This window comes from Dysidea avara, chromosome 11 (genome assembly GCF_963678975.1).
Source record: "Dysidea avara chromosome 11, odDysAvar1.4, whole genome shotgun sequence".
Classification (NCBI taxonomy): Eukaryota; Metazoa; Porifera; class Demospongiae; order Dictyoceratida; family Dysideidae; genus Dysidea; species Dysidea avara.
The window spans coordinates 1965268-1987068 of record NC_089282.1 but is presented as its reverse complement, the minus strand read 5'-3'; the positions used below and the strand labels follow the sequence as shown (position 1 = coordinate 1987068).

Below are 21801 nucleotides of genomic sequence, written 5' to 3'. Positions count from 1 at the left end.
TGTGAATTAAGCATTTATGTGTTTGGATCTCACAGAGCCAGTGATCCTAAATTCCTAATGCACTGGTACCATTTCCAATCACTATATCAATTAAGTGTACAAACTAAATGACGATGTGTGTAGTGGTGTCATGTTTCCTGTATAAAAGGATTAGCTATGGCTTCCATTGTATCTGCCGGACACAGCAACACTACTGCCGTACCCCTGCACACAATTAACCCCAGTTTACGGGTCTCATCTAATATCTTGAACGGATCATCTGGATCTGTGGCAGGTCATGTAATTACATCACCATTATAACAGCCAGTCTCACCTCTCAAATGCTCAATTGTGTTGTCTAGCACAAGGTTGAGAAGTTGGTCATATCCTTTGAGTATTCCAGTAGCTAAGGTGAGGAATTAATATCATGAGATAATTATTGTAATAATATCATCTTGCTAATGAGAAACAATACAATGACTCTAGTTGAGCAGTATGGGACACTTCAGTAATAAACCACATTAAAGTACTTCAGAACTTAACAACTTGTAGTTCCCCAATTGATCACACACATAACATGAAGTGGTTACATTATGAATATCAATACTGTGGTGTGTTATAGTGAGAAGTTATGTTTGCTTTTGTTAGCATCAGAGAAATGGACAAGTGTTCTCTGCTTGACAATAACCAAATGTACTTAATGTATGGGGTATGAAAGAAACCAGCACTGAAGAGTACTTGTAAATGCCACAGACTTACAGCTATACAAGCTGACAGTAATCACCTTTCCAAATTCTTCTCGATACTTTATTAGCTCTGACAGCCATAATGTGCGGGGAATGAAGATGTAGTACACATCACTGAATCACATAACCCTCAATTAATAAACTACTTTGTCAACTAGAAGGTGCGTATAACCTCACCAAACATTTGTAAAATCTACACTATGGACACCATGCATACTACCATAAAGCTTGTCAGATCACACAATACTACCAGTTTGGACTCTGAAATCCCTCATATAACCTCTGCAAATGTTGTAGCTTATGCACCTATCAATGTGTTGCCCCACTCCCCCCCCCTCAGGCATATATGGGGCTATAGTGGGGATTTGACATAGCCAAATGTCAAATGCCCCATAGTAGGGCAAATCTATGTCAAACCCCACTGCTGGCCCCAGTTGCAACACGGGGATTTGACACTAACATTGAAATTCAGTTACAACAAAAAAAATACTTCAGTGCTTAATGAATGATCGTCAAATGTCCCATAGTGGGGCAGCAGGTTTGTGTTAATTCCCATTGTAAATCCCCACTTATATATGCCCGAGGGGGAGGGGGCAATACATTGATAGGTGCATTAACCAAAGGGCAAAACAATTCTTGAACAGAATCCACGTGCCACATGACAAGGCACAACACTATGTGTAGGGTTCCACTGAAAATCAGTTTTCACAGAAAGGGTTCTCTGCAAACAGTCACACTTAACAATTTAAATGCTATCCCACTAGGGACCTGTGAGAAGGCTATAAAGCCTGTGAATACAGGGAGTCTGATTTGTTATAGTGCACCACTAAACAACTATTCTACCCCACACTAACCTTCTCTACCACCCTGGAATTTCACTCTGATCTTTTTTTCAAGAAACTTGCCAAGGTCAGAGCTCAGTAGCGTCTCCTTGCGTTTCTTTTCTGGAGGCGGAGCAGCCTGCAACAATATTTCAAATAACGCGCAGCACAAAACTCAATTATTTGGAAAATTATTGACATCCAGCCTCATAACACAACAGCAAACATTCGCTAACATTACAAACTCACCGCCATGATATTATTGTAAAGTGTAGGCGCTTTGTAGGAGATTTCACGATACCACACGTGCAAACACAATCGATTGTGGGTTTGAGTTATAAACGACACTTGTTCGATATTACAGTGGCGGAAGATGGTCATAGTTAGTCGTAAAGAGATAGAGCAGTTAAGGCCGTGGATATCATCCCAAGTTAAGAGCATACTCGGCTTTTCAGAGGACACAGTAGTCAACGCCGCTGTGGACTGTCTCGCTAAGAGCTTGAGCAGAAATGTAGCAACAGGTAAACGTGCACGTGATGAGCTAACGCACAAAATTGAAATACAAAAACCGAATTTTTTGTGTACAGTTTTACTGCAAGTGTTGTGTAATGTATACAGCCTGTTTCCAAACTTTCTACACTCACGTGAGCCTGTTATATTCCCTTACAGAGTTACTGAGTACATTCCTTGATGACAATACAGACAAGTTCACTAAAGCTCTTTATGAGAAGGTACAGGAGATAAAAGTGTCCAAGGAGTCATCCAGTAGTAGCAGCAGCAAGAAGAGAAGTGCTAGAGTGAGTGACAATCATATTGTACGATTTTACAAGGTGGGAAATTTCAGCCATCCATGAAAATTTCCCATGAAAATTTGCAGCTGTCAGAACTCAAATATTAAAAGATCCTGTAGTCAGGCATGAGTCCAAGTACATTTAAAAGTACTCAAGTAAAGTACAAGTACTTTTGAATTTTTGAAGTATAAGTACAAGTACTCCAACTGAAATCATGAGAATGCTTAAGTAAAGTACAAGTACATACTGAAAGTACTTAGGTAAAGTACAAGTACAGTACATTTTCCTATAGCAACAGCCGTGCATAATAACTTAAGCTTGAGGTACAAACATGCAAGGTACAGTTTTTATATTCACAGAACTATTACACTGCATAATAATCATTTTTAGGTCTACTACACTCGGATCTAAATTCTTTTCCTACAATCTTTTCCTACAATGCTAAATAACCACTTAATTGGGATAAATAATACAAGTACTATTTTGCCACAATGTAAAGGGAAGGATGGTGGAAGGATACTATGCACTATAAATGATAATTTCTTACCACCAATTCAACAAACCCCTCATTACAGTAGTTTTAGCCTTACAGTCTCCTTCAGATAAAACTTCAGGAATTGCAAAATATTTCATGACAGCAGGTCAGTAGTTTCAGGTTTTTGTCAACCATTCTCTTCAACTCCCAATTTAAACGACGGCATTGCTTTTATTATAGAAACCAGAATTCCTATTAAACAGCTGCTTGTGGCTACATGATACAAGTAAGGTTGTACAAAGTACTAAGAGGTTGAAAATTACAACTACAATTTCATCAAATTTATTTTTATTGATGCTCACTGTGTACAAACTACAATGTTTGCAGTACTTAAGTACTCAAGTACATACAAGTACTTGGAAAAAATACTTGAGTATAAGTACAAGTACATTTGGGAAATTAAGAAACTATTTAAGTAAAGTACAAGTACTTTCAATTTGTACTTAAGTGTACTTGAGTATAAGTACTCATGTACTTGGCCCCATGTCTGCCTGTAGTTTCCCCTCAAAAGTTTGGAAATGCAGCACTAGTGCTGGATCTCTTACAGTAAAATGACATTTTAAGTGACAAATAAAATATGTGTTGCGTATGCTACCATTGCATCCATCAAGTGGGTGTAAGAGTAGCTATGCTGCATTAGCAGGCAAAGGGAGACTTTGCTACCGAGTCGTGGGTAAAATTGTCAGTGTCAGCGCATTACATGGTTGAAGGCACTTGCAACCTTAGTTTTGATTCACGTTATCATACACAACCTCGGTTATTATCATCATTATTTTATGTATGATGTTACTAGAGGTGCACCAATATGACTTTTAGCTGATATTTTGATAGCCAATGTAAAAATAATCCAATAAGCAAAGCTGATTCAATATGGTAGTGTAGACATTTTTTTCTAATATTTTGCACACTAAATAAGTGGGACTATAACCAACAGCCAACATTACATAAACAGGCGCTGCTAGGATATTACTAGAGCACAAGTGCTAAAAATAGAGAACTTTGCGTGGGAGGATCAAAGCAAAAAAAAGTGTTCTATATTCACCATACAAGCACAAGTGTTCTATGTTGGGCAGTTATAGAACACTTTAATAGACCACAGTTCTATATCAGGTAGTTATAGAACTGCCAGGTCTATTTGTAGGCTATCTTTGAGTGAGTAATCATCATCACTCATTCTGGCCAGTGCAACCAATCAACCAAGCCAGTGTAGGCTAATAGCCTGACTGCGCTGGCTGACCAGTCAACCCAACCAGTAAGAGCAAAACCACTGGATTTAATTTATAGACACACGTACTTGAATATTTCGATGATGGTTGCTTGTGGTCAGCAGCAGCGAACGTTCTTACTATGTTTTGTTCACATAAACGGATGAGTCCTAGGAATATCACGGAAATATGCTTATTAAAGTACCACAATCGAAAACTTTTTGTATTGAGAAGACAAACTAGACTCACAAAACAACTAATGAAGGCTCAGCACAGTGCAACACAGGTGAACACACAGGTGCAATGCCTATTCTACCGATGATAACACTACTCTGTGAGTTTCTAATTGTTTCGTGTGTCTTGTCTGTACCTCAAGTTGACAGTTCTCTATACCAGATAAAGCACTGCCTTTCGCTCGTGCTATACGGGAAATATAGCACTCAAAGAGTGGTCTTGAGACGAAATATAACACTCGGCTTTGCCTCGTGCTATATTTCTCTCTCGCCCACTCTTTTCGTGCTATATTTCCCGTATAGCACTCGTGGCAGTGCTTTATCTAATACATATATATCTGTATCTGCTTCTTGTTTACACGTGTTACCAATCCGATACCAATATGCAGAAACAAGGCCGCGATTATTGTTATGTTACCAGATGACCCTAAATACTAATAGAATTTAAGTATTGCTGTAGAGCTCCTTTACAAATAGATTTCTTAACCCGTAATTATGTTATAGGCTCCAGCTCACTGCACACATACTGGTTTGGTAACTGCTGACCATCATCCCTGAGGATTTTACATGTGTAATCATTGTACAGTGTTAAACAATGGATGTCATACTTTTCCTATTAGGATGCATTTGGAGATGAAGCTATCGTGGAGGAGGAAGAAAGTAGTCGCAGTAAGAGCAAGCGCAGCAGCAAGGAGAAGGACAGAGACAGGGACAAAGGAGGTGGAGGGGCAAAGAAGCAGAAAATGATAGAACTGATGGAAAAGGCTGATAGCGATGGTGTTGAGTTGCCACCCACTGCACCCAACCCAGTATCCCAACAACAGATTCTGTCAATGCTTGCTCAGACTAAGAAAGAGATTGAGACAAGAAAAAAACAAGCTCAGGAAGCAGTGAGTGTGAAGTAATGTGATGTGTTTGGTTTAGCACTAGCTTTGTTTAGAAGCTGGGTCATCTTTGTATGAAACCCTATAGACTTGTGACAGGGATACATATGTATGTTGTCAACACAGCTCAGTATCTTTTAATGACTAGTTATTTTGTCATGTGTATCAACTCTTGTAATATTGACTGCAATATTAGAAATAATCAGTCATGCAGAGCTTTTTACTACTTACTCTCATTCACTAGTACTTTTGTGTTGTCTGTACTTTAGCCACCTCCTCCTCCGGCGCCCATCCCATCAGTGATCCCCCAACCTGTGGTAATCCCAGCTGCTGCTATGAGGCTGTACAATAACGTTGACCCTGCATTGATCAACGAGACAATTGAGAAGGCCAAACGTGCAGCAGAACTACAGGCAAGGATCAAGAACCAGCTGTCTGCTAAACCTGGATTGTTGGCATCTGTTGGACAACCGATGCCTATGAAGTGAGCATGTGGCTTGTTGGTTATAATTCGACTTACACTAAATGCAATGGGGTAGTTAACAATAAAATACCAGGGTGTCTTACAATAGGATGATACATATATGACATGTGTTTCACAGGCCCACACCTCTGATCCTTGATGCAGAAGGTCGTACAGTAGATGCAGCTGGACGGACTATACAGTTGTCACAACGACAGCCAACACTAAAGGCTAACATTAGAGCACAGAAGAGAGCTCAGTTCAAGCAAATTGTACAGGAGAAGCCCAAAGAGAAGGTTGAAGCTTCCAGTCCCTTCTATGACCACAGAATGGGGTAAGCGTCTGTCTGTCTGTTAGTCTGTCAATCTGTGTATGTTGGAAATGGATACCCTGGAAAGTGGACACCTTATTAATCAGAACACCATGGTCCTATTTGTATTTCACATTTAGACTCCCTGAAATCAGGACACCTCACTAATAGATATTAAAATCAGGACACTTGTCAATGGTCCCATTTGTATTAGTGTACAGATATTTAAATTAGGACATCTTGTGTCTAGATTCTACTGGTATGTGTGTGTAATAACTGTTTGCTTGGGTGCCTGTATGTATGTCTGTATGTATGTCTGTATGTACATATCACTTGTCTGTTTTATGTCACTCTGTCCCACCCCTCGTACAGAGCCTCAGCACCCCTTGCCCCACAGAGAGGGAAGAAGATGTTCAAGTTTCATGAGCCAGGCAAGTTCCAACGACTAGCACAGACCATGAGGGCAAAGGCACAGCTGGAGCGTCTACAAGGAGAGATAGCATCCACTGCCCGGAAGACAGGCATCTCATCAGCCACTAAACTAGCTCTGATTGCCCCTAGTAAAGAAGTGTATGAGGACCGAGTACCTGATGTGGAGTGGTGGGATGCTGCCATCTTGCCAACTGGAAGGTATGTGTGTGCATGCGTGTGTGTTTGTGTGTGTGTGTGTGTGTGTGTGTGTGTGTGTGTGTGTGTGTGTGTGTGTGTGTGTGTGTGCATGCCCAGACACTTAGGTTAAGGTCCAAAGTATCCCTACACTGACCTGGAAAATCAGGACGCCTTGATAATCAGTACACCATTGGTTGGTCCCAAGCTGTCCATATTACTGTTAATGTGGACACTTGAAGACACATAGATTTCATAATCCAGTCAGGTTTTACTGTAGTCCTGGACATGTCTTGTACATCATTACTCCTATAGAATGGAGGACCTGGACAGGAATCTCTCATCAGCACAGACCATGCCAGGAGGGGTCATCATTGGCAAGTATTGTGACATTAGCAACTTAGTGGAACATCCTATACCAGTGTACCCTCCAAACCATCGACGACAAACCCAAGCTTTACCCATCATGTTGACTAAGAAGGTCAGTACTATAATATGCTCTGGATGTGTACATTGGAACGTGTTAATGTAGGCAACTACATAATCCAAAAGACAAGTTGTAACACGTAACACCAAGAGTATATAATAGTAGCCAAGAGTATCGAACGGGTGTATAACCTCGTGATTAATGATTGTGTAAAGTAACACGGATATTTCAGTAATTGTTCGTTTTCATTACCATTAAGGGTTGCTGTATTTAGCCCAATTCGGCCACTAAACCAAGCAAAAATATGATAGCATTAAAGGGAATTGGCTAATGTTAAAGTTCTGGCACTGCCAAGCGGATCCCTGAAGGCATGGCAACGCGCTCGTTTGTGCAACCGTTGATTTAGTGAGCTAGAGTTATCTTGGGTCCTTACTACACTTTCTTTGTACAATAACTGTTGATTATTTGTTTGAATAACATGGAAAAACTGGCGAACAAAGACCCATTGCCATGTACGCATTTCAAATTACCATTTCGCATAAACAAACAATTACTGAAATATCCATGTTACTTTATGCAATCATTAATCACAGGCTAATACACTGTTCGACACTCTTGGTTTCTATTATATACTCTTGGTAATGCACGTAATAGTTGTAACACATACATATGAGTGATATGTATACCTGACAGCCTGAAGGCTGGGGGCATACAATCATGCAAAAGCCCGAATTACCCGTGTTGTAACACTTCCGTTCCCTACTGGATGATCAATCACCCAAGCCAATACAAGTGCAACCACTGGATGTGTTATATATACATGCCTGAAAGATTCAATTATGAGTCAGCAGCTAGTACGTTCTACGTTTGGCTATGATGAACGGACAGATCCTAAGAGATATCACGGAGAATTTTGGTTGTGCAAGTTTAAATCAGTGTTGTTGAATCGTTGATGGCATAATTACCGAGTTCACTAAAGTGGGTAAGCTTGCTTGTAGAGTGGTAATTGGTAATGTGGGTGTGGTCCGTATTTGAAAATGTGTGGAAATGCTTTCTGTAGCACTAGTCCTCACCTTAGCCCAACGTTTTTCAACTCGTAGGATAGTGAAGTAACAAAACGCTTATTGTCTGAATGGTTTTCTTGGCTAAATCCCAAGTTGTGCATACTAATCATTAGTGCTGAGCGATAGTAAAAGTTTTACTATCACGATAGTTCTCATTAAATATCGCGATAGCGAATACTATCCCGATAGTTTGTGAAACACTTTGCTCTTTACAAAATCTTAGTGGTATAGCTATGATTTGCAGTCATATAGAAAGTTATTTTGCATGCACAGGACATTTGTTAATTAATTCCGTGGGCGGCCGATGAATATGGACTTTTGGTAAAGCTTTTACAGGCCACTCCTTTGTAGGAAAGCTGATAATACCAACTGTAAAACAGTATAGAAGGGTTGTTAATACCATTTTAATTCAGATCTGAGCTTATCATAACTATCACGATAGTGATATCCCTACTATCGCGATAACGATAGTGATTTAATATCGCGATATATCGCACTATCGATACTATTGCTCAGCCCTACTAATCATGTGAGTATTAATCGATCCCCACAATCAATTTTGGCCTTAGCATCTATATAATCATTGCTCGGGCTACATTCAGATGTAACCCGGGCAACTGGGCTACATTGTGAATGTAACCCGGCCGGCTCTTTTGATCTGAGGTGTTAAAGTGATACATATGTACATGTATATATTCAATTCAAATTTCTCTTTGCATCATACAGTACGATAGTACCAAGAGTTAATAGTAAGAGGTGAGAGTGTCTAATGCCGTATAGTCCTGTAATAGATGATTGCGCAGAAGTTAAATGGCTTCTTTTCCGCATAATGTACAGACTGGCTAGTATATTTTTGCATATAACCACAAGGGCATGCGTTCAAATCGATATTCAAGTTCACCATGAAGAGCATCGCTCTGTTGCTTAAGAAGTGTGGCTGTTAACCTCAAAGATAACTCTGGGGGAGAGCGTCTGAGAAATCAATAAACACTGAACCAAAGGCGGAGTATCGCTTCGAATTTTTACTGCTTCACCATGTTACCCTACCGTTGAGTATTCTTCAATTGAAGAAGCACTGTTCCCTGTACATACCAGCTCAGTGTTTAGTTCAGTCTTCGAATATTCTCGAGGATTCATCACAGTGCGGCTAAGGAGGACACTGGCAAGTCCATGAAGAATGCATTGTATGTACTGTGGTATGCAAAAGGCACGTGCCTGGCTGAAGCGATGTCGAACAGTGAAAAAATCAAACCCGTAGCCTTAGCCTTTATTATCAGTCAGTCAGTCAGTCAGTCAGCCACTAGAAAATTCCATTTAATATTTTTAAAATTCATAGCAATTTGTTGAAAGGCTTGTTTGGACTTAGTTTTACCTAACCAATACCGCCTCATTGTCGTTAGGGAAAAGTGAGGCTGGTTTTGGGTGGTATTTTTTCATGGGCTATGCCCAAACCCCAGTTGTTGATTTGACGGATGACGGTAGCACGTGATGGCCTCCCTTCATAACAGAAATCATCCGTATTTTTCATAGTAGCTACTTTGATTGCAGAGATGCTTTTCGAACAGTTATTGATTCGTAGTAATGCTGTGTAGCGGGTTGAACATAGCTGACAATGAAGCGTAATGGATACTTCACATTTCAGACAATAATTGATAGCTGGGACACACGGTGTCATTTTTTTCTTTTGATGCCATATGCGTGGGTTCACCAGTCATAATAATTTTATTTTACAAAAAAAGTTAACAAACAAGTACACAAAAATTTGGATTTTCAACTAGAGTAGGGACGATAGCACATCGATAAAAAGTACTGAAACAAGCTGGAGTAGAAGTGTTATATCCCTACTGCGCATTTCCATTATGGTATTTTGAGCACAGACATTTCTTATTGTTTTACTGTGATTTAATATCACGCACTACTCCAGCTTGTTTCAGTACTTTTTATCATTGTGCTATGATCCCTACTCTAGTTGAAAATTCCAAATTTTTGTGTACTTGTACAAATTATCGTACTGATATCCCACCAATTTGAAAATGGTATTGTTTTGTAAGTCATTATTTGCGATTTGTTGTACCAAGAGATCATAAACTCTTGGGTCTTTCTCTTCACCAGAACTTCCTATCTTCACGTGTCTCTTCATACATGCAAAACTTCAGCCTGTATTAAAAATAAAATAACTGGAATGGTCAAAGCTAGTAATTATATAAAATTGGCACAGAGAGCAGTTTTGTAGTGTGTGCATTGTTGCTATACTACAGCGAAAGGTGTTGAGGACCTCAGTAATGAGGACACTTCTACATGAAATGATGTCTGAAAGGGTTCCCTGTACAATGTATCCTAGATGTGTGTGCACTATTAGGTGGTTATTGTATTGTTGTCAGGAACGTAAGAAGCTACGCAAACAGCGTCGACGAGAGGAGGAGAAGGAGAAGCAAGAGATGATCCAGTTTGGGCTGATCCCCAAGCCAGAGCCGAAGGTCAAGATGTCCAACTTGATGAGAGTACTTGGTAGTGAAGCTGTACAAGATCCCACCAAAGTGGAGGCTCATGTCAGGGCTCAAATAGCTGATAGACAAAAGTGAGTTTAAAGTTTTGTGTAGTGTATGTGTCTTGTGTGATTGTAGTACCACTAGCATTGATACCTGCCTTCATGCAGGACCACATCTCCAAGTAATATAATGAGAACCATATTAACTTGAAGTTTCAATGCCATTCATGTACATAGGCATACATTGTGATGTCTTATGCCATCCTTCTAGTATACTGAAATAGTGTGAGTGTACAAGGAAAAATTAGTAATTTTAAGTTCAATCGGGGATCATAGTGTGTTTTATTGGGTGACATGACCGTGTACCTGGCTTTGTTTTTATGTGAGTGTTAACATATTCTAATATTTCTGTGTGCTAGGAAACATCAAGATGCCAATGAAGCTAGGAAACTGACAAAGGAACAAAAAAGAACCAAGAAGTTAAAGAAATTAAAAGACGACATGGTGTCGGGTATCGGTATACAAGTTTACCGTGTCAATGACCTGTCCAACCAGTCAAACAAGTTCAAGGTTGACATGAATGCTCAACAGCACATGTTGGCTGGTTGTGTGGTGTTGCACAAGGACCTTAATATGGTCATCGTGCAGGGAGGTGGGTGTGGCTATATCACATGCATACATTAATGCAAATGGTAGGCTGTATACAAGTTTGACATGGCTAAATTTCAAACAGTCATGTAGAGAAAATGGGAGGGGCTATGTGAAAGACTTGCAGGTAGGTGGGGCTGGCATCATGTGCAGTATTGTGCTCTGCTAGGTCTGAAGGCACTGAAGAAATTCAAGCGACTGATGTTACACCGTATTCAGTGGAACCCTCGCAAGAGAGGCGAAGGTGTGTCCACTATGTCACTTATTGTTTGATGTAATCACTAACTATTTCCAGTGGTAGAGTCAGATGATTCTGATGCTGGGAAGAGGAGTATTAAGAAAAGGAACACTTGTACCTTAGTGTGGGAGGTGAGTAGTGATGTGTTCTGTAGTACACTAGTACACAATGTACTGGGAATGCTATTAAACTGAATTTTAAAATTTGCAAATACATCAGGTCAGAACTTGTCCAAATTGTTCCAAGCAGCACCAACCACATACAGTTCCTATTTTTACACACAATTATATTGTGTACATGCCACACAGACTGGTTTAACTGTTTGTCATTACAGGGTACTGCTCAAGGAAAGAATTTTCATGACTGGAAATTCAAGAGCTGTCCATCAGAGCAAATGGCAAGGGAATTCCTGAAGAAATTTGGTGCTGAGCATTACTGGGACCTTGCTCTCAGCGAGTCTATCATAGCAACTGACGATGATGAGTGACACTACTGGGGAATGGGGAGACTGCATTATGTACACAACATTTTATTGTCTAATAAAAGAATTATTACTGAAACGAGCAGTGAAAATGGTAAACTTGTACCACATTTAGACCCCTGAAATCAGGACACCTTACCCTTGATAGACAGGGCCAAACTGATTAAATTGCATGTTCAACTGCTGTCGGTAATAAAATAGAAAATTCAAAGGAGTTTTCCTGAAACCTTTTCCCTCCCTTCAGCATGCTGTTTTTCCAAAGTTAAAGTGTTTGTAATTTATAGTATAGCTAATATCAAGAGTAAATAATAGAGAAGCTATTATGTACAGTTGAATAGCTTGAATTGGGACTTTGGGTTGCAATTTAAATCTGATGTTTTAGTCCAAGGATATAATAATTATGTCCACAGCAAAAATCATCTTGTTTCATCAAGGCAGCACAGAGCTATGGAGGTGCGAAAATTGTGTTTTCTTTCTTCCTGTTAATATACTCATGGGTATTGCGCGCCGGCTTCTTGGGCCGCACGACACACTACCATCTGTCTTGATATACTTGTTTAATTTAGTCTGATCAACCAGATATCCCATAATCTGTTTCAACCTTTAGCTAAATGTTTAAAATGACCCGGCTTTTCCACAGGTAACCTCATACATGGGTAAAAAAAATCAACTCTTGTAAAATATTATCTCACCGGCAACTAGTAACACCTTTGACTCTGGCTGTTAGCAGAGGGAACTGAGAACACTTTAGGAAGCAAGGATTCATAGTATTGAGTGTATAATCCACATTACATACTCTTGATATATAGTATGGTACAATTATTATGCTCAATACTTTCAGGTCCTCTCCACTGGTGAAATATGTTCCACAAAAAGGGCCATCAGTTGTGATGCTTTACGAACTGTGTTGGTAACTAAAAAATAAACTGTGTATGTGTTTTGTTTTGTAGAGTGATGTGACTCGTACACTAACCATTAACCAAAAGTGTCTAATGTGCTATATACATTGTCGTAAACTGATGTTCAATAGCTATACTACTTGTCTTATTTTGACCCATTCAAGCTCTGTTGTCTGGCCTAGATAATTGGATTGGATGAATGTCTAGCAAGTTACTTGTACCTTGTGAAAAAACTTTTGCTTAATGTATATAAGCTGTGCCATACTGATGGGGGTGGGGTGGGATAAGATGTTTACAAACCTGTGAATTGAAAATAATAGCATTGATGTGTGGTGAGACCAAAGTAAAGCAAATTAGCATCTTAAGTTATTCAGTGGGAAAAAATAATGGTGAATTTAATACTGAATATTATTGAGCTAATATTGGCAAGAAAATTTGCCTATAGATCCAATTCACCAAGATTTAATTAATTTGTGATTTAGAGGTATTCCACTCACACCAATATATTTAACATCAGAGCTTATTCAATGTAACCTACAAAATATGAAGATTTCTGCATTTAGTATGGATTCAACTAGCTATATGATTGCTCACTGCTGACCAATTTCAAGGCAACACCCTATGTATAGTCCAAAGTTATGAATCTCTATAAAGTCGATGATGTGTATATACCCTATCTGGTCAGTGTTTATATCGTCCAACCTTGTATTCATTTTGTTAATAAAATATAAAATTAATTACCGCAGAGACAAAATTAAATCTTGTGTTTATGACTCTATCACTGCTGATCAGCTGGTGATAGAAAAAAGGAACACGTCACAATTGCACACACTATAGTAGAGCTATACTATACCAGTTGTGTTTTGTGATGATTCTTGTCTAATCTGATTGGCTAGTTCCACACAGTTCGGATCAAGGTCATCTTCCAGAACGGCCAATAATTCATCAAACTTCTAACTCAATGATGAGCATTTTATCCTATCTAAAATGAAGGATTCTCTTAGACAGCTCTGCAGCATTTTGCATTGTTTGATAGAAATTGTCTTTGCAGTTCTAAACTTTGGCGACAGTTCTGTGAAAGACACAACCTTAGCCAATCTTTAGTGAACACTTCCAACTTCCTGTCAGCTCCTATAAACACTTACACTTTACAATCAGTAATGAAATTATTACCTCATCTGATATACAAGGTGACAGGTCACCATAGTAACCATGTGGCACCTTAACATCACCAGCTTTACAGGAGCAGAATATGCTCTTACCAGTACACACCTCATCAAGAGTGATATGGAGGGTAGGACAGTTTGGACAGGGAACCAATAAGACTGGCCTCTTCTTCACTGCTGACATGAACACCTTCATGATGTCATCCAATAATCTAGTGATGTCATCCAGTGGTGTCATCAAGCAGTTCCCTCCACTCTTCACATGATCTCTCACTGACATAGTGATCGTCAACTGGATACTCTTCTTCTCCTCACATTGGCTGATGTAGTATACCTGATCTGCTCCCAATTGTAGCCCCACCTTGCCATGTCTCATCCTACAATCCGCCACTCAATACACCACACTCACCACAATAGTCGACTATTCCTCTCCAATTACGACAGATACAATTATTAAGGAGGCCTAGGAGACTGGTTGGGATAAAGCCACTGACAAACTTGAAGTCATCCTCTCCTGTTTGGTTCCTCCCATCATCATGAGGAACAAGAGAAGGAACGACGAAGGTGTCACCACTAACTGGTAGTGATGGATAACCCTCTTCAGTGAACCAAACTTCTCTAGTGATGTGAGCTACCAGGTGAAAACACAGCAGAATATCCACCACTTGTTCCTTGCTAACCTTTACTACACTGGGGTAGTCTGAGTGGAACTTGTCCAACATGTGCTGGAGAAGACTCTCATCAGTCTCATGGAGAATTATTTGGTAAGTCATCATCAAACCTTTTACCTGTTTTGTAAGAATGAGCAATGATGATGTAGCTGAAGAGCTTAGCTAGCCATTGTTGAGACAAGATCACCAGATCCTTCAAAGACTCAATCTGCTAGCTGGCTGAAGTACAAGATGACACGTTTGTCATGGAAGTACCTTAGTACACCTTCAACTCTGAGCTGTTTTCAGCTATTGGAAATGTGCTTTCTGCAACCATCTCAACCATTGTGGATTGTGACATTACCTGAAAAGTATCACCAGTAAAACTGCAGGTTTACTGAAGAAAAAGAAGCCTATTTATTTTTGTAAGATTGAGCAAACACTTTTATCAGCACAAAGAGCAGCCCTGCACTTGTTACTGACAAAGAAACAGAATTGCTCTAGAGTGGCTTCAATACCTTCAACCATGGCAACCAAGTGTTAGGCATAACGTTTGTCAGAGAGTTCCTCTTTAAGTTGAGGTAGAATTCTTTCCTTGGCAAACTTCTGAGCAACCTTGATGTCAGGATGAAGCGAGTATATACCTGCTAATACATATTACAGGTGGTTGTAATGGGCACAGGTCTCTCTCTACTGAGCACATTGAATCAACTACCTGTGGATACTGGAGATGATGGTAGCACATTCTGGGTGTAGTAGGCTTGAGTCTATTATGCTCCAAAATTTAGCTATTATGCTTTTTGGAATTTCCCCAATTTTCTGCCTATTATACTCATTTTTATGCTTTTCAGAAATTGTCCTTGACTGGTAAGGCAGTACATTGCATACAGACCATACCAGAATTCACCATGCAAGTTACCAAATCCGTATTTGTATTCTGTCCAGTTTCTACCAAAGTCCACACTACCATCTTTCCTCCTCTGAATAACAAGCCATCCTCCTCCAGCAGTGACAGCATCACAGTATGCCTCAGCTTCAAGGTCACAATCTCTACAAAAAGTTTTCAACTTTGTATACATGGGATTTGAGTGAAGTAGAGAACTTGAATGCATTGCCCTTCTCTGTACAGCAACTTCCATTAACAGATGGTGGAATAGGGCAACCATAAACTATCATTGTGTAGTTGAATTCCTTACAGGAGACTTGTTTGCTGCTGAACTCTAAGTTGACATGGTGACTTGCAACTCTTTACAAGGTGACTTGTTTGAAGCTGAATTCTCTACTGGGTGACTTGAGATGTAGTTGAACTCCCTACAGGGTAACTGCTCTGTAGCTGAATTCTCTACTGGGCTAACTGGTTTGCATATAGCTGAACTCTCTACTGACATGGTGACTTGCATGGTTGAGCTCTCTACAGGGTGACTTGTTTAAAGCTGTACCTTCTACAGTCTTTTCTTCTTTTTTTTCCCCGGAGTGACCAGCACCCCTTGCCAGCACCCCCAGCACCAGATGGTAAGATGCTGGACAAAGATGTTTTACTGAGACTAAAGTGAAGGAAGCACCTGACCTTCAGATGCTGTAAGCAGGGACTGAACCAGAGGGGGTGGATGGGGTGGTTAGCCACCCATCATGCATCTTAATTATGTACACTCATTTGTTATTAACAAATTATTTGCATAGCTATGAACTATAAGCCCCTGCTTACATGCCAATCAGGTTCCAATACTATACCCAGTCTATCATCTTACAGCATGCATTGATGAATTTATCTAAAATAATGAGCAGTGTTAGCTATCACCAGGCACAGAGTAGTTCTTGAGTGAACAAATGGAGTCTGCATGCTTTACATTTACATCTTTTATAATTGCTGGCAAGTCTGTGGCATAATATTAAATGTGACTGCATCAAACTTAATAAATTTTTCAAGTTGGCTAAGGGGCAAACCTAAACTATCTACATATCACATAGAGCAGAGCAGAATGTGTAGTATGTGCACAGGTGAAAATTAATAAAATTTTAAAGTTAGTTAAGTAGTGAAAAGCGGCATACAGGAAATATTTTAGCTATAACCTTTAAGGTAAGGTTTATTCCTGTGAGGACATATACATGATCAGTAGGAGATGATAGTTCACATTTAGTTATTTAATGGAGCACACCTAAGCTATATCATCTCCTACATATCACATACAAAAGAAAGGCCAGGAATGTGAAGTATGTGTTACAGGTGTATCCACTGGTGTCAACTCATGATCAGACATTATGTATTATAGTTTAATATCATGCCACTGTGTGCTTCATTGTACAAGCTAAACAATAACAGTGTCAGCTCTTCCCTGATTTAAATATTAAGACATTCAGGACTATCAACTTAAAATCTGGGCCAGCAACCCACCTTGATTTATTTCAAGTCTGGATCAGTGCCTGGTATGGTCAACTGAAGTGCCCCAATCATTACTGGGCTGCCATGGATGGATCTAGCTCCATGTAGGCAGGTTATAGCAGACCGCAGCAAGAAAAAACTAATGGAGCACCTCAGCCAAGACATCACCAAGCTATAGGGATGTTCCCTCTTTGCAGAGAGCAGGGAAGCAATTCACTACCCATTCCCCCAAAGGTGGAAAACACCAAAGGGGTGAACGAACCCATTTCTACCTCACAAACTCTTTGCTCATACCTTCTCTGTTTCTCCCGCTCAAATCATCTATAGAGAGAAGCAACAGCAGTGTTACGGTAGCTGGAAGCAGTTGGATTAAACACTCTTACATCAAAAAAACCCTTTGATGTTGACTACCCCAAAACCCTCGGGCACTAATGTCTAAACAAGCCTTATCCTCAGTATTTGCCGTTGCATACTGAAGATTCTCACCAGTCAGTCTCTGCAATACCAGTTCAATGGCAGCATCTTGGCATATCTCAGACAAAATAGATGCAGTGAAGTCCCTATAAGTTCGTTATGTCTATATAATAGTAGGGAACCCACCGGATGAACAATTCATAGCATGGTCAACAGTAATCCATTGCCACAAAAACATTTGGATGGAAGACCAACACGTAACCATCCATAATGAAGGCACAAAGCATCACAAAAAGCCCCCTTGTGCAGGGCAAACCCGTGTTCTTCAATTGGGAGAACAGAAAGCCAGGACGAAGCTCCTTTCTCACTGGACAAGGTTAGAATCCGCTTAAGATTAGCTGGCAATAATGGAGTTATCCGAGAGACTAAGAATGCCTGCCGCTGTCGCCGTAAAGCAATGATATCAACCTGGATTAGAAAAATTAGAGACCCACCTGCAGTGGCATCATCTGCAAACCACGTTTGTTGGACATCACATTCACATAAAGCATTAATCAATGGCAACACACTGATGGCATACATTGCCATGACAGGTGGATCTTCCTGAGTGGTACCCTCTGATGACAGCATTTGATGACCATCAATAAACAAAGAAACATCATTACAATAAGTATTCAAGAGAATAGTAGCCAAAGATGGACACAAGTATTGTAAGTTGTGAAGGGCTACCTGACGATTCAAACTATTGAAAGCGTTGCTAGCATCAACCAACAACATAGCCTCTGTATTATCCTCGCTAAAAACATGGCGCAGAGTATGTACAGCAGCCTCACATCCCACATCCTGCCCTGCACAAAGCTGAAGTGGACCAGCAGCTTCCAAAATCTCCATCTTAAGAGTAGTCAACACAGCCTTGCCAATAATTCTCCTAACTACTTCACCCACACCTATAGGACGAACACTGGGCATTACTTAAAGCAATCAAGCGACAGGCCACCAAAGCAGAAACTCCACTGGGATCAACAACATTAGTACACAGACACCTGGCAACCAAAGCAAGACTAGGAGTCTTGTTCGTACCTGATCTCATTACAAAGTGACAGTTTTGGACTTTATTTGAAAGTTGTTTGAATGCTAAGATACTGAAGTCATGGTAAAATTGTACACAACCCTTGTCTGTCTAATTGCAGATACACACGTATGACAGATTGAGACACCTGAATCTATATACCACATCTACAACACCATCGATGAAGGGGTGATTTGATCTACCTATATCAAATTCTTAGGGGCATTTACCGGTATGATGTGGATATTTAATAATTTGTCCCACTGCCATGATCAATCCACTTCAACTACAACAAGAGGTGCATCACACAATGAAATTATTCAAGAGCCACAAAAATTCATACACAAGATCTGTCTAATCTTTATAGCAGCTAACAGAGTAATTTATGACTCGACTTGAATTCATTACCCCAATCAATTGTTGATTAATTGTTTATTTCAGTAATAGCTAAATTTTTATAGGTATAATTTTATTTATGGATGTACAGGCACAAGCCTTTATCCTTATAATTACTTTGTAGCTGAACTCCCCACACGATGACTTGTTACTTACTGAGTGTTCTGTACTGTTAGAGTATCTTAATCAACTATTTGTTACATGTAGCTGTGTTAGTTTTCACAGTGTAACTCACTGATTTTTACTGTGAATACTTTTAAACCACTGCAAAATTATTCTACAATGATAAATCTACCCTATACATCGATTTTCAGCTCATTCCTATATGCAGTTTGCCTAGTAGTAGAGCTACATTGTGCAAAAGTTGTGTCATTTTTGAGAAAAGTATGAAATTTTTTTATATCAATTGTACGCATAACAACATTCTTTTTTTGATACTTTTGGAATGAGTTATTTTAAACCTGGCAAGATCTTTTATTTGAAACCATAATTATGCATACTTTAATGATGCCTCAGGGAGATTAAGACAAAAATGGTGAATTTTCATGGTTATAAAAGTGAATATTATGCAAATACAATGTACACAACACGATAGGCCACCAATGTTGACAACTTAACCTACCCAGAGAGGGGAGAGTTTCCAGTGTTAGGTGGTATACACAATCATGCACTTGCTGGGTATATATGCAGCACAATCTTAAGAATTCTTCTTACCCCTTCAGTGCTTTTAAACTAATTATGGACACAATAGAAAACTTCCATAGTTTCAGGCAAAAAAGATTGTGATTCCAACATGTGAAGGGACTATCTCTAATGGAAGAGAAAATGGCCACCACCAATAATAGAAAGGGCTCCATTCCCTGTTAGTCGGTCTACAACATCACATGTGCATTATAGCTGAACTCAGACCAATAGAATTCAAGCAGCTGGACCTGCCCTAGTTGACGTCAGACATGAGAAGCTGTTTAAACTAGCTAATTATCAGATAAAGTGTCACTACATTAATGTCTACCAGTACACATCATAGTGTCATCGGATGGAGAAGTGATGTCTTATTACTAACAAGTACTAAACTATTGGAATATAGTATAGCCATTTTTTGCATCATAGTTGTGTGTTGTTTGCACATGTCAAATATTCCAAACAATGTGTATAGTGAGACTATTAATATTTTCAGTAATAATAGGTCATCAATGACTGCACCCACTACATATGATCACCTTGACTATCTAATATAATAGCGACTGTTCTATTAGAGTAGATGTTGTGTGTCTTCTATTAGTAATACAGTTAGAAACCTACCATGAGGATCTTCGTGATTGTAAAAACCCGAGGTAAACCTAAAGCCACAAATTAAAGATCTGAGTGGGCAGTCTCTAACTGACGGTGTGGGTGTATTTATGCTAGTAGATAGATGAATTGATTGTGGGTTGAGTAAAACATCATCATATCTTGCACAAAATGTAAACCCACAATCACTTCCACATTTTTCTATATATAAAATGAAGCCCATAGGAGTCTTATTTTAGAGAACCTCTCCAGAGGTCTCTTAGAGACCTCATTATCTCCCAAAGATCAAAAGATTTATGCATACCATAATTATATGATATATACATACATACAGGACCTTAGTGACCTAAACTAATATAATGACACCAGGTTTTGTATACAGCTAGCTAAGCTATGTGAGTAACCTTGAACTGTAATTCAGTTAACTTCATAGACAAGTATACTTTGTCAGTCTGTCATACCACTGGGTCTTTCCACACTGAACATTTCTCTAGTGTCCACAGTTATTGCAGTTGTGTCTTCTTGATAATATCACTTGATGGTAGCTTCTAGTTGGCTATCACTGTAGCTATCTAGTTTGTGACTATCACAACTCCACCATGTACCTGACAATCATTACAAAGTTACAGTTACAAGTTCAAAGGAAGACTTAATGACTTAAAACAATGGAAACTTCACCAAGTGTAGTGGAGGCCAGTGGCGTAGCCAGGAAAAAAATTTTACCGAGGCAAAGTTTATACATTAACCTAATTGAGAGGGTCTGCTTCTGACTCAACTGATTCACAAATACTTCAAGTATGGGTAGTACAGCATTTGCAGGTTGACTATCTGGTTGGATGAAAGAAAGACTCTGGGCGTTTTTCTACATGTCAGTTTAGTTCATGCTACAGTATAGCTCCCATGCTTCAATTATTAGACTAGTTTAATTGCATTCAACACAACTTACGTTACTCTGGAGATTTGTAAGTGGTCAGGTCATCCATGGACTGCAACGGAGGTCATAGTCATGCTTTTGTACACTATACTTTTTATTGATCTGATGTGACGTTTAAGTCAGAGATTATCTCTTTCATGTGATGCTCAACTGCATGTGCTAAGTATGCCAAGCTAGGGAGCCTGGGGGGCATGCTCCCTCAAGGAAAATTTTGAAAATATATGCTTTGAAATGGCATGAGGAGGCTATATTTTTAATTGCTAATGCATGATATGCATGATCAATTAGCTCAATGCAATACCATGCAGTTGACTCGTTGGAACTTTTGAAAAGTATAATTTAAAGGCAATTAACATAAATGTAAATGATTTAGACCAAACAGTGCAATGAGAGCAGTGGCTATAATCTGTACTGAATGCTCTATTAGAATATATTACGATGACTGCTCTATTAGAGTATCTCGATCTTTTTAGAACTGAATTCAATTGAGTAGTTGAAAAGTGGTCCAGCACCGTGTCACTATGGGCTCCAGCCCTGCTTAGTACTACAGCCATAGATTCGATTATGTGTGGTGCAGTAATGCAATGTTTGAGTAGAAAATTCGGGGTGCCAAAACTCAGGCCTGCTCAGACTGTTGTTGAGCATTTTTACCGAGGCAGCTGCCTCGATGGTAGCTACGCCACT

The 21801-nt window shown here is 39.5% G+C and overlaps 2 protein-coding genes across 2 annotated transcripts; one reads left to right on the top strand and one right to left on the bottom strand.

The window, feature by feature from the left end:
* Nucleotides 1-66: 66 nt before the first annotated feature.
* LOC136238245 (U6 snRNA-associated Sm-like protein LSm7) lies at nucleotides 67-1935 on the bottom strand. Its single transcript, XM_066028601.1, has 4 exons — nucleotides 1796-1935; nucleotides 1580-1685; nucleotides 314-385; nucleotides 67-265 (listed from the first exon to the last, which is right to left on the bottom strand). The coding sequence occupies exons 1-4, from the start codon at nucleotides 1925-1927 to the stop codon at nucleotides 129-131; spliced, it is 447 nt and encodes a 148-aa protein (XP_065884673.1). The 5' UTR covers nucleotides 1928-1935; the 3' UTR covers nucleotides 67-128.
* LOC136238243 (U4/U6 small nuclear ribonucleoprotein Prp3-like) lies at nucleotides 1847-12001 on the top strand. The gene is made up of 12 exons (XM_066028600.1): nucleotides 1847-2067; nucleotides 2216-2343; nucleotides 4931-5200; nucleotides 5464-5678; nucleotides 5797-5991; nucleotides 6340-6597; nucleotides 6889-7054; nucleotides 10446-10642; nucleotides 10972-11204; nucleotides 11370-11444; nucleotides 11496-11569; nucleotides 11773-12001. The coding sequence occupies exons 1-12, from the start codon at nucleotides 1920-1922 to the stop codon at nucleotides 11923-11925; spliced, it is 2112 nt and encodes a 703-aa protein (XP_065884672.1). The 5' UTR covers nucleotides 1847-1919; the 3' UTR covers nucleotides 11926-12001.
* The last annotated feature ends 9800 nt before the right edge of the window (nucleotides 12002-21801 follow it).

Bases quoted from the DNA above. Each gene is read 5' to 3' on its own strand.
- LOC136238245 (XM_066028601.1), bottom strand. From the start codon at position 1,927: ATGACCATCTTCCGCCACTGTAATATCGAACAAGTGTCGTTTATAACT. The intron at 386-1,579 runs GTTAGTGTGGGG...TCCTCACCTTAG, and splicing joins ATTCCAGGGTGGTAGAGAAG to CTACTGGAATACTCAAAGGA. The intron at 266-313 runs GTGAGACTGGCT...GACCTGCCACAG, and splicing joins CACAATTGAGCATTTGAGAG to ATCCAGATGATCCGTTCAAG.
- LOC136238243 (XM_066028600.1), top strand. From the start codon at position 1,920: ATGGTCATAGTTAGTCGTAAAGAGATAGAGCAGTTAAGGCCGTGGATA. The intron at 2,344-4,930 runs GTGAGTGACAAT...TTTTCCTATTAG, and splicing joins GCAAGAAGAGAAGTGCTAGA to GATGCATTTGGAGATGAAGC. The intron at 6,598-6,888 runs GTATGTGTGTGC...TTACTCCTATAG, and splicing joins GCCATCTTGCCAACTGGAAG to AATGGAGGACCTGGACAGGA.